A 13,112-nucleotide genomic window follows, 5' to 3' on the forward strand; every position below is an offset into this window, starting at 1 on the left:
TTGCACAGATTCAGAAACTCCAGATACTTTATTGGGGCTCTTGGAATACTCAGATCTGGTTACATTCTGAGAAATTTTTATTATTCAGCATCATTCACTCAAATTCATCAGTAAGCTTCTCGGTATGTTTTGTTGTTTATGTGTGTCTAAGCAATAATATAAGCTTTTTATAATTCTATTTCTCCTTGAAATGAGGAATGGCTCTTTTCCCCTTCTTGTGGGAAGCCAAGGAGGACTATGGAGCTGACAGCTGCGACATCAAACCAAATTAAAATAAAAACCTTGGAGTTCAATGACGTCCAGCTTTCCAATCTTTCTTCATTCTTTGTACTGCTACAACAAGCAAATAACTGATGCAGTTTCTAGATGTTGTAGAGCAAATAACCACTTCCAGATGAAAGCAATAATACACGCAAAATGCCTTTTTCCCCATTATATCTAAAGTTATGCACATCACTTAGCTATGTGGACCTACAGGTAGTTACTACCGGGAGCGGGGGCAGGTGGTCTAAGTTACTCACCAGGTAAAAATATGATGTTCAACAGAAGATCAGAATACCTGTGTCCTGCAACCACATGCATGGGATGGAGCTGTATAGGCCACTGATGAGCATGTAAACACAATCACAACACAAAAGTGTGATGGTTTTCATCTACCCTCCGTGGAGAGGGGTAACCTGCCGCTATGAGGACACTCAGCAAGAGTCACATGTATAGTAGAGGTGAAGCAGACGCTTGAACATCTGTCCGTTTCATGGGAAGGCTTTTCATCTCAGAATACACGTACTAATAAACAACAGTTGGAGAAAATTGTCCACGACATTCAACATGAAGCTGAGCTTTAACTGAGAGAAGGAAGGGTGGAATTGTATTTCCCTTTGCAAGGCGAAAACAGCCGTTGAGCGCGGCCTCTTCTAAAATCTGATATTTAAAAAGAATTGTAAGAAATCAAATTGTTCAATTTGGGACGAAGAGTGGCTGAAGTTACTGGAAAGCTCATGCCTCTGAGTCTGCAAAACCGCGGGCCAGGAGAGCAAAACTTTTCCAACACCCAATTTTAATATTGTGCTAACGCCATTGACTCTGTTAAAAACCTGGAGTTAAATAGGATCCCCTCCCCACTGCACCCCCGCCCTTTCTCTCTCAGGTTCGTGTTTGGGGATCAAGGGGGCTGGAGCTTGGCCCCAACCTCGGAATTGCTGCCAAGGGCTTGTAATACAATCTCTCCCCATTTGAAGGGTAAATCAGTGTCAATTGGGTTTGCCGTCCACCAGAAAAAGTAAGCATTTTACTTCCGCTCGGTCTATGTGGACTGATGAAATGTAGGAAATCTGTTTCTGGCAGGGGGGAAAATCGTTTTCCCAAACAGCACCGAGAGGAGCCATCAGAGAAGTATGAAGAGGGGCAGTGCGGCTGTAGCTGCTGCCGCTGCCGCCGGGCTGCTGGGGTGCGGAGCGCGGCTGCTGCAGGACCTGCGCCGGCAGGGGGCCGGCCCCGAGACGCGGCGGGAGCCCAGCCGGGAGCCCCGGCGCCCCTGAGAGCCGCCAGCAGCCAGCTCCGGACGCGGGGTGAGCAAGGCGGGCCGGCCGGCTTCCCGCCGGCGCCGCCGCAGCCGCCGCGCGCGCTCCGCAGCCGGGTCGCTGGGGGGGCCCTGCCCGCCGGTGCGCGCGGGGCGGCGGGGGAGGGGCGCGCCTGACGGTGACCTCGGGGGCGCGTCCGGGAAGGGCGAGGAGCCGCGGCCAGGCGGACAGGCTCTGGCGCTGGGTGGGTGGGCACAGCAGTGGGTGACTCGGGTTCCCTGGACGCAACCATCCCTATTGTGGAGCAGCCCAAATGACCGCGTCAACGAGAGCCGGCTGGGGCGGCTCAGCCAACCAGGGACGGAAGTGAGGATTTCTAATCAGCACATCGATTATACACGCACACTTCTGCACGCGTGCACAGGGGTCTCTGTGATGCAAGCTCAGCGTGGTCGGTTCCCGGGAAGAGGCGAGCGGAGCGAGGGCGGTCTTCATGGATTGATGTTGGGTGTTTCACTTGAGTGGGGGAGGCGGGGATGGGAGGAAAAGGGACGACACTTGTGATTTGGGGAGATACTCCTTGTTTTCAACTGATGGGTTTCACAGAGTTGAGTTCTTTTACGTGAATAACAGAAACGCTAGCCTAGGAACCAACCCCTTTGGGGAGATTTTGCATAGTAGTATTGTTCTTTTCATCCAAAGAGCGGAGCTTTGGAATCCGCAATTGTTTGGGGAGCAGAGGAGCCAACTTTGCTTTGGAGGCATTAGTTATTCCGGCAAAATTAAATTCTATCTGCCCAGTAGGGTAAATTGTCATTAACCCGGCCCAGACACCCGAAGTTTCCACGGCCTTGAATAGAGAGGGAGCAAAAGCAGGGGTTAACAGATTCTGTTTTCTGCATTCCAGTACAATTGGGGTAAGGGGTGGGGGGTGGGTTGTTCAGTACTTCCCTCCGGAAATCAAAGCCTTCGCTTCCCCACCTTCCTCGTCTTCATTCTCACACCTCCTTCACTTTCATCCACTTCTAGTTAAGAGTTTGCAAAACTTTACCGTCCCTCTTGTAAACTCCTCCCTCCCCCCAAGAACCCTCTCCAACAAAGCTAAATCAGTTGTGTAGGGGAGATCTTTTGTGGGGGAAATAAGATCTGCGTGTGCACAGGAACACCCATTTGGCCTCCCAGTGTTAAAATAAAGGTGCAGACAGGTCGGATGTGCCAACCAGGCAGAGAAGTCCACCTTTTCCCCTCACCGAGCCCTGAGGTTCACCGCCGCAGGGCTGGAAACAAGCCCGTGTCGGTTATTGATTCCTGCCCCCAACCTCTTCGTGGGGTGGACACTGATTAGCTGCAGCTGGGGTCTAGTTTACCCAGCCTTTGAAATCGATCAATGAGTTCCCTCTCGAGGAATGCTCTCCCTTAACTGCCGAGGAGAGGGGGGTGGCTGTGGTGGTCTTCTCCAACATGGGCGTCCTGGTTCTGACTGCCTAAGAGAAGGTAAGGGGCAGATGTCTGAGGCATGGAGCAGGCGGCCTTTGCAATGCACACTGAAGCCTTCACACATGGCTCCCTGAATGGGCTCTGGAATGGAAACGTAGCTTGAATTTCAGCCTGTGTGTTACTAAACTTTGGGCTTGTTTCTTCACCCTACTTTTTGTGATGTGGACTGCGCTTTACTGAGATATAAAGTCATATGGCACAATTTATTTCTAGTATCTTGGTAAGAAATCTTAAACTTGCAGGTATGGTGAAATGGTGGGTCTTACATTAATCCAAGTGTGTTATGTAGAATTTTAGAATTTTGATTCAAGGCTGCAAGTCTGTATTCTAGACTTTTGGAGCCTTTGGAAGGCCAAAGTTACCTTGGTTGAAAGCACATAATGAGGTTCTGGCAATTTGTTTGCCGAGTTTTGTTAAAACTGCAGTTGATGTTAAGGCTGTTTTGATATCTTTGTGGTTTTGATGTTGGGGCACAAGCCGGATGGCACTATTTCTTTTCATTTCTCCTGAGCAACAATCAAGATTTTCCACTCAGTGTTTTTGGACTAGAGAAAAGAACTGGAGAGAAGATACAAAATATCCCTTGTCAAAATGAGTAATGCTTGTGTAATCTTTCTGACCTAAGTGTTTTCAGGGTCAGTGGAGTTTTTACTACTGTTTTCCCCTTATATGAGACTATTCTGCACAACAGATGTATGTGTTCAATGGAGTGTAGAACTCTGCTAGCCCTCAATTACATTATAGGAATCTTTGCATCACAGACAACATCCAAAGCCCCAAAGTGTCCTCATGAATTAAGGTTTACTTACTCAATTTAGATGAAGGTTTGAGGTAAGTCTTTAGTCTAATTGATTAATTACTTTCAGATGTTTTTCTATTCAAATTATGTTTTACGTTAAGCTGGTAGGGGTCCAAAAACCTGTGCTAAGTTGTTTGGAAAAATGGATTAATAGGACTTTTAAAAACTTGAAAAAAAAATTTTCAAGTGCCATGAAAATACAAGAATCAGTGTCTACTCTGTTATTTTTTGGGTCATGATTTGAGAAAGAATTATTATTACAGGTATACCATCATTTAGTTCAGGACAAATCATCATGGGGCTGCAAGAAGAGAAAGAGATTCCTGGAAAAAAAGTTAGCATTACTTGAAATTGGAGGCCAGGAGAGCTGAGTAGGATATTTTTAATGATTCTGTGACTAAATAACTTTGTTGCTTTGGCCAAAGTATCTTAGGTCTCCAGTCTCTTATTAAAAACCAGGAATTTGACTATTACATCTTCTATGGTCCTTTTGAGTTTAAAGATTTTGTTATATAATTAGAAAAATTAATAATGAGTGTCATTTTGCCTTTACTCTTGGTGTGTGTGTGTGTGGGTGGGTGGGTGGGTGTGGACAAGTTGTGCTTCTTAGCCGAAATGTGCGTCCATTTCTAAGATCTACAATGACATTTCTGATTAAATTTTGGACTTTTATTTTCTAATTAGACCCTTAGGTTACAGTTTAGCATTCATGACTTGCTTGGGAAGGTGTAGCTTTGTAGAGATACTATTGGTTAGCCAAAATGGATCACATAGGAGGAAAGAACTCGGAATGATGGAACAGCACATCTAGAGTGGTCCTTGGTCATTAGTTCTTCGAATCTCAGTTGGAAGATAGCAGTTTCTCCTTCCAAATTTTGAAAGGGTGTTTGGCGTGGGGTGTTTTTTGTTTGCTTAATTAAAAAAAAATTGTGCTCGGCGCCTGGGTGGCTCAGTCGGTTGGGCGTCTGACTTCGGCTCAGGTCATGATCTCACGGTCCATGAGTTTGAGCCCCGCGTCGGGCTCTGTGCTGACGGCTCAGAGCCTGGAGCCTGCTTCGGCTTCTGTGTCTCCCTCTCTCTCTGACCTTCTGCTGTTCATGCTCTGCCTCTCTCTGTCTCAAAAATAAATAAACATTAAAAAAAATTAAAAAAAAATAGTGCTGTTGGCCTATAAACTTTGTTTCTGCAATGCTTCACACTCATAACACACAAAATTGAAAAGAGGTGAGGTCAGTGCTGTTAGATCAGAACAAAATTGGCCTTTAGGGATGGGAGCCCTTAACTGTGGGTTCATTAGCACTGTTTTAAATGGCCACAGTTAAGGAGTGTGTGTGTGTGTGTGTGTGTGTGTGTGTGTGTGGTGTGGTGTGTTGGGGTGGGGGTGTGTTGTGAGATCTTTCCTCATTTATTTTGGGAGGTATAGCATTCCCCCCATCTTAATTAATAGCTTCTGAGTCTTTAACTGGTGCCAAAAATGAACTATAATTTGTTACCAAAATTTGTTTTTAAAAATACTTGTAAACTTCTCATTTTAGAAAGTAACATGTCATTCTTCACCTTGGGGTTTCATCCCTGTCAATAAGAAAACTTTGGATTTTCCATTATTTATGGCTTTATTCCATCAATACTTTGTTTTCATTTCTCCTTTTTTTTTTTTTTTTTTTTTTTGGCTTTTCTTTGTGATTTAGTTCTATAAAATCTATTGTCTTACAGGAGTTTTATTTCGGCACATTTTTTATGACGGTGATTTAGGCTTCGCTAGTATTTATTGGATATAAAGTATATACCTCAAACTGGCACAAATATTTAATCTTCACAACTATCTTTGAGGTCTTTGTCTCCATTGTATACACTGGGGAGCTCCAGTACAAAGAGAAAAAGTCATCTAACTGGAAAAGAATAGCTATTCAGTAGCGAGGTAGTGGAACCAGTATTTGACCCCAGCACTTCTGATTCCAATTCTAATATTCTAATCCATTAATTAAGCTTCTTAGTGGATATCACAGCAGACAGTAGTGATATAATGTTTATCATTTTATTCTTATTTTTCTTTGCTTCCACTTTATTTTCTATGCAATACATTTTTAATAACATGTCAGCAACGTCTAGAGATAGTCTGGAAACCATCTTGGTCATAATCAAAGCACACCTCTAGGTGGCGTGAAAGAATACTTTTTTTCAGAGTCAAAACTATGATGTCTTCAACTGGGATTGTGGAGCAACAGACTAAACAGTCTTTAAACATGTGAGATTTTACTTATGGAGTCATTAATTTTTTCTTCTTCCCCTGGGCTAGTTCAGTCTCATCATATTCATAATGGTTATTCCAGAATCAGTTCTACTATGGAAAGAAAGAAAAAATAATACACACACACATTCTTTGAAGAATTCTGTATTAAGTTTCTGCATGTTTTTCCCTTTAAGTTTTATTTTTCTGAATTCCAAATCCTGAGGGTTGCATTATCCATTTTTAGATAGACCCATACAGCTTGAAGAAGCCATAGCTCAGAGAGTCATGGAAGCATTTGAATCCTTACTTGTGTTTCCAAGGCGATTGGCTTTGCCTAGTACTTACCAAAGTCACTTATCAAGCTTTTAAAATATTTAGATTACATGAATTTTCATGGTAACATCTTTCAGTGCTTACATACCTGATACAAAACATTTTTCTTTCCCCAAAACCTAACTTTTTGCTTCAAGTTTAATGGACCATTAATCATTTTATTTCCCATCTTTAAAAGCTACTCCTTGGCATCTTTTTTGGTTTTTGAAAACTTTTGAATGGATTCAAAGGATCAGAAATTACTTTTTGTTATAATTTGTTCTTTGTGATATAATTCAACTCATCCACTTGGTTAAAGTTGAAAATATAAAAAGATTACAATCCTGCAGTGATCTTTTTATCTGAGTGATATAAATTCATTTGGTTGTTACCCACACCAGTTTAATCATTTCAATTAGAAACTACTTCACGATGCAGTAATTCTTCCACAGTCCAAATTTCGATCCTAGCTGAATTCATTTCCATGTTTCCTATTCACGTCTCTGCCATATTTAAATCCTAGACTTCCGTGTACTTTCAACTAAACCACAAAGGCATGCTAGGTTTGATGGTGATTTGAAATACGAAAAATGGATCAGGAGAACATGGATTGAAATCACGATTTTTTTCCCAAGGCACATAAACAGAGGAGCCTTGTCTATGACAGTGACTTTAGGTGTCTATGTATTTGATACATGTTTAATTAATTTCCATTATATGCTAATTACCCACTAAGCCATCTTTCTCCCCCCTTTTGCTTCCTGGGGAAATATAATCCTATTATTGCTTTTTTCCCCCCTTTGTATATAATTTTGACTATACCTGAAGCAGCATAACAAAAATTGCTTAGTTACTCTTCTTATTTTTACTTAATGATCATCTATAAATATTAGAAGATAGTTTGAATTACATTTCTGGCAAAATACAGGACAGACTACATGAGAAATAAATGTGCCACTGTCAAGGAAAATAAAAACTTCACTGTTTGGAAGGATTGAGGGGAAGGATTGTGTCCCTTTGGCTCATTGAAACTGTTACATGCCTTTAGGCTTACTGTAAACTATCCCTTGATGAATTCTTTGCTGAACAATGAGCTTAAGAATCTGAGGTGTCTTCTTCCTTTTACCGAGCAAAGTAGGCTTCTGATGCTTAAATGGAAGTTGCACAGCACATAATAGGATGTAGGTAAAGTTACTGAAGTACAACATCTCACTTTCAGGAAAGTAGTGGGAGAGATTGTGTCTTGAGAAGAAAGGCATTTTAGAGGTAACCCTTTTAAGATTTCAATGAGTTATTTAAATGTATCAATCATGTGCTTAAATGTATTATTACTTAAATGTTTGTTTCTGAGGCTAGCTAGCCTTTACCAATCCTAACCAGCCACAGGTAGACGTTTTGTTTTCCTGGGACCGGACCTATTTTTTAAAAGAATGGGAGCAAAACTCTTTTAGGTTTCTGATATTTAATCACAGGGTTTGGAGAAAGCTTCAGGACATTGCATGAATAGTATGATGATTAACCGCCAAAAAAAAAAAAAAAAAAAAAAAGGCAATAATGATATTGTAATGATAATTTAGAAACATAGGACAAATGTATTAAAATTATTTCACATTTGCACTGGTTCACTTTAGATAATTAGATATATAGAGATTTATAAAAAAATGTTTTCAAAGACAATTTATGGGAATTTTTTTTTTTTGCAAAAAGTTATTCCAAAGCATAATTGCTTTGGAAATGCAATTGTCTGTGTTTTTAAATTATGCATCTATGACACTTTTTAGGTGTTTATTCACATTAGCAGTTTTTTCTAATACTATGGCAGAATGTTTGGGAAGCAGTCACGTTTTAGAATTTTCTAAACACCAATGTTGTCTTGTTTTTCTTTCAAAAGCAGTCTTTAAAAGGCAAAAAATTAGCCTATGGTAAGAGAATTAGAGTTGGACATTAAGTAGAAAGGATTATTACGTAAAGTTTCAAAGAATAGAACCGACAAAAGTGTATACAACTTATATTGGTAAATTTAAAATACTGTAAATCATGAAATATAGCTGAAAACCCCATTATATCTTATCATACTTCTTGCCAGCTGCAAATATTTTCATTTTCATTAGTCATACCATACTTGGTTATTTCATATGCACTATTTGTGTACAGAATAGAGTCCTGCATGTTGTTGAAGTGATGAGTTTATTTACTCTAGCTACTTCAATATTACTTCTATAGTCTTAGGTCCTATGAATAATGCATACAAAGTGCTACATTCAAGGCCAAGTATATATTCAAGCATCTCTTCTACAGCCCATACAGGGGACTGGGCTGCTCATAAGCCCATAAGGGACTGGGGTAATGAAATCATCTTTTATTTTATAGACCTAAGACATTTAATTACTTCTACTCTAAAAATGATCACAAGCAAAACCTAGTGTGTAAAATATATAAAGTGGGAAGATCCAAAGTAAGTTAAAAAAAAAACCTTTGGTAGTATTTATTAGAATTCTGTTCAATTCTTGGGTTATAGTATGGGTTCTCGATGAATCTATTTTGTAAAAATGTATCATTCTGGCAAGAATAATGGTCTTAGAGTATGAAGACCTAGGTTCAAGCCTGACTCTGCCATGATCTTGTATATATGATCTTGGTTGAGCCACTTATCCTCTCTGGTTTTTGTTTTTCATTTTTGTTTTGCCTTTTTTTTTTTTTTTTTCATTAACTGTAAAATGAGAAAAGTGTGGTAGGGTCTCTTTGAAAGCACCTTCTACCCTGTCTCCCCACCAATTATCTAAACTGTGAGTTCATATTAACTTACCCAGCTGAAAGAGCCAAGTGCTATACTTAATTGTATAGGTAAAAGTTTTGAGAGAGGTGACCATGTTTACAATAAATTGTGCAAATTATGTCATTGCTTGCACTCAGTTCTAAAATTTTGTGGAAATCTGTGGTTTCAAACATGAACCCAAACATTGGGAGTGTACAATTGAGATTCTAAAATTTTAATCAAGCCCTTTTCATTGCTTTTGAATAGTGGAATTTCTTGCCTTAGACGCTGACTTTTTCTAGTATGGTGTTTCACATGAGCTTAGAGCTTAGTGTTTGATTTTTCTATTTGACCTCAGATTGCTGCTGTTTCCTACCAAGTGATTGGTCAAAAGTGATAGGGCCAGTGCAGATAAAGCAAGTAGTGTTTTCTGGGGTTTAATAATTAAAAACCTCACCCGTCATCAAAACGTCCATGGATCTGGTTCCTTACTGTGTCATTGGCAGAAAGATTTTCACGAGACAAGTCTATATAAAAAGCAACTCCTCTTTTTTTTTTGTTTTCAAAACAGGTATTACAAGTGGATAAATGATGTGCACTGCTCTGAGCCCAAAGGTACGCAGTGGACCTGGCCTTTCTGATATGCATCAGTATAGCCAATGGCTGGCCAGCAGACATGAAGCGAATTTGCTACCGATGAAAGAAGATCTGGCCTTGTGGTTAACCAATCTACTAGGTAAGGTTATAAGATCTTATTTTGTGAGCCAAGGTAACAGGCTGTTTTTTCTCCCCCCCTCATGTAGTGTCCTTCACCTAAGCATGTGACAGCACCTTGGGAAGAAAGATTTCATTATTTGGATTTTGCATCTGGGAAACCTGAGGCAGGTGGAAATTTTAAATGAATTTCTCAATATCTCTCACATGAACTGTGCTGAGGAATACCAGTATCATGCATTGAAATGTGGAAATGTGTGGTCAAATCTCTGGTTTTGTCTATAGGCCGGTCTGATTTATTTTTTACTTTTCTTTCATGCAGCTGACCAATTTGACCTGTTCTTTTGACACTGCACACGGGCCACAGTCTGTGAAAATCTGACTTCTAAAACTAGATTTCTTCGTCCTACTTTTATAGCACACCTTCCAAAACTGCTGAATACCCAGACTCTAGAACAAAATTGTCTATCTTTTGTCTAAATGAGCTGGCTGGAGTTGTCCAACCTTGAACTAAAGTTTTCTTTGCATTTCATTTTTGTTTGTAAGTGCTCTTCCAAAATTTGTCTCTGAGAAAAATGCTACCTCATGCTAAGGCTGCCTTTTTTTTTTTTTTTCTGTTCTGCCAGCATATTCATAGGATAAAATTTCAACCATGTGCACAATGGAATCGTGCATTTAAAGGATCATCATGTTTTCACCAGTAGCTTTTCACAGAGAATAGAATTAAAACCTGAAGAAAGGACCTTTATAGATATATGATAGAAGAGTTGAATACAGAGTAAACATAGAAAGCATGTGGTGCTTTATCATTTGTAGAAGGGATTTCACAACATTATTTTCTTATTTAAAGGATCCGTCAAGGCACATTTTTTATCTTCATTTTCCAGCTGATGAAAATGAGGAGCTTAGTGAGAGTGCCCTGTTTATCTAAAAACGTAGCAAGGTTTTGGCAGGGTTTGGCAAGATTTTAGCACATTTTCGCAAACGTTTCCTTTTGCTCACCATGGCTCTGGAGTTTTGCAGGGCTTTTACGTTTTCTAAGCCTTTATCCTAAGGTGAGATGTCTCCTTTTTCCTCAGTGTGTACATACGACTCTATGTGGTGTAGCAGGGCTACGTGGCGGTTTTCAGCGTGCCCAGCCACAGGGTAAGGACAGGAATACCAAAGGCATTCCCAGGAAGACCCTTTATTACACTATGGCACTATATCCTCTGGAAGGAAGGGGCTGTCCCCTTTTAGTAAGACATCCATACAAAGGTAGAGGCTTTATCACCATCACATACAGGGAGTCAAGTTTGTCTAGGCAGATGGATTTGCCTCTCTCTTTCTCTCTCTCTCATCCTTCAAGGGTTTACTAATGATTGTTACATTAGTACTTTCATTAACTTTGAGCTGTCCTCAGATACACAGGCTATTGCAAGTGTAGCAGCATAGAAGAGAAATTAAGAGCACAGATTTGAAGTAGACTGCCTATTGTGCTTGAACCCCAGATCGGCCACTTAACTAGCAATGTGATCTTGGGCAAGTTACTTATGCTGTCTGTTTCTCAGTTTCTTCATCTGTAAAGTGGTAATAATAGTAGTGTTATTCCACAGGGTTGCTGTGGGAGTAAATGATGAAAATACATATGCTAATTAGTACTGGGCATCTTCTAAATGCTATATGGTTTGTCATTGTTATTCCATTTATATAGTTTGGTGATAGTGTTAATTTGATTTTGTGGATAAGTTAATATATTCAACAAATATTTGAGTGTGCTACAGAATCATATATCAGTTTAGGGGCCCCTGGGTAGCTCTGTTGGTTAAGCTTCTGAGTCTTGATTTCGGCTCAGGTCATGATCTCATGGTTTTGTGAGTTTGAGCCCCACATCTGGCTCCACAATGACAGTGCAGAGCCTGCTTGGGATTCTCTGTCTCCCTCTCTATCTGCCCCTTTCCCACTCACACCATCTCTGTCCCTCTCAAAATAAAGAAATAAATCTAAAAAAATATATATTACATATATAATATATATTAGTTTAAAAAATGAACTCTGGAATCAGAGTGCTTGAATTCAAATCTCAATTCCATGAGTTACCAGCTCTGTGATACTAGGCAAGTGTCTTAATGCAGTGTGCCTCAGTTTTCTCATCTATAAAATAAGTATAATATCAATACCAACCTCATAAGATTGTTGGAAATTTGAATGACATCACCAGCTTTAGAACAAGATCTGGCACATAGTAATCAATTAGCTAGGAAATACTAACTCTTGTAGTTAACTGTATTTTAGACACAGTCTGCTAAGTCTGGAGGATAGAATAGTGATTAGGAATAGAGTACCGGCTCTTATAAGAGCTTGGAGTAAATTGAAAAAGAAACATTTTAAAGAAGTAAGTGAATAAATAATTCATTAACTGAGCTTGTTGTAAACACTAAAAGATACAGGTTGCGATAATGTAAAAAGAAGGAAGTGTGAATGGGCAAAGCTCAGAGGGCTTGGAGGGGGGATCCTCTTTAAAAGGTCTTATATTTGGGGTGCCTGAGTGGCTCAGTTGGTTAAGCATCTGATTTCAGCTCGGGTCATGATCTCACAGTTAATGAGTTCAGGTCCCACGTCGGGCTCTGTTCTGACAGTTCAGAGCCTGGAGCCTGCTTTGGATTCTGTGTCTCCCTCTCTCTCTCTGTCCCTTCCCTGCTTGTGCTCTGTCTCTCTGTCTCTCTGTCTCAAAAATAAATAAACATGAAAAAAAATGTTTTTAAAGTTCTTGTATTTAAACTGAAAACTGAAGAATAATTAACAGCTAGTCAGAGAAAGCATGGGAGAATAACCTGAGTGGAGGGAATAGCATAGGCTGAGACAGGAAGAAATTTGGTACCTTGGAAGAACTCAATGAAGGCTGGCATCAGTGGCACAGACCAAGAAGGAGAGAGGTTCATGTGACTTGTTGGGGCTAGATCGCATACTGCTTTGAAGACCGTGTTAAGGGGCTTTATAATTTTTTGTAGGGTGAAGGAAAAGTCAGAGAAAGATAATGATTAGAGTATAGCCTGTTTGTATAAGCATGTTCCAAGGTCCGGTGACTTGTCATCAAAGACATTTTATTTGCTGAATGTGATCATTTACAAAGCAGATTGATCAGGGTGAGCAGCCCAAGACATCCTCAAAGAATAGAGACTCACTGTGTGTGTAATGGAAAGATCGTTGGATTAAAAGTCAGGAGACCTGGCTCCTAACTGGGTGTCAGGAGACCTGGCTTCTGATTCTGGCTCTGCCACTCGGTAGGAAATTTGCCCAAAGTCA

The 13,112-nt window shown here is 40.2% G+C and overlaps 1 protein-coding gene across 1 annotated transcript in view; it reads left to right on the top strand.

The window, feature by feature from the left end:
• Positions 1-1,459: 1,459 nt before the first annotated feature.
• The window catches only part of GAS2 (growth arrest specific 2), a 130,348-nt gene continuing 118,695 nt past the window's right edge, over positions 1,460-13,112 (top strand). Inside the window, exons 1-2 of the mRNA XM_042906676.1 lie at positions 1,460-1,568; positions 9,685-9,849. Coding sequence (XP_042762610.1) covers positions 9,702-9,849 — 148 coding nt within the window. The 5' untranslated portion in view covers positions 1,460-1,568; positions 9,685-9,701. The remainder of the gene's footprint in view (positions 1,569-9,684; positions 9,850-13,112) is intronic.

The sequence above is a fragment of the Panthera leo genome, chromosome D1 (assembly GCF_018350215.1).
Source record: "Panthera leo isolate Ple1 chromosome D1, P.leo_Ple1_pat1.1, whole genome shotgun sequence".
Classification (NCBI taxonomy): Eukaryota; Metazoa; Chordata; class Mammalia; order Carnivora; family Felidae; genus Panthera; species Panthera leo.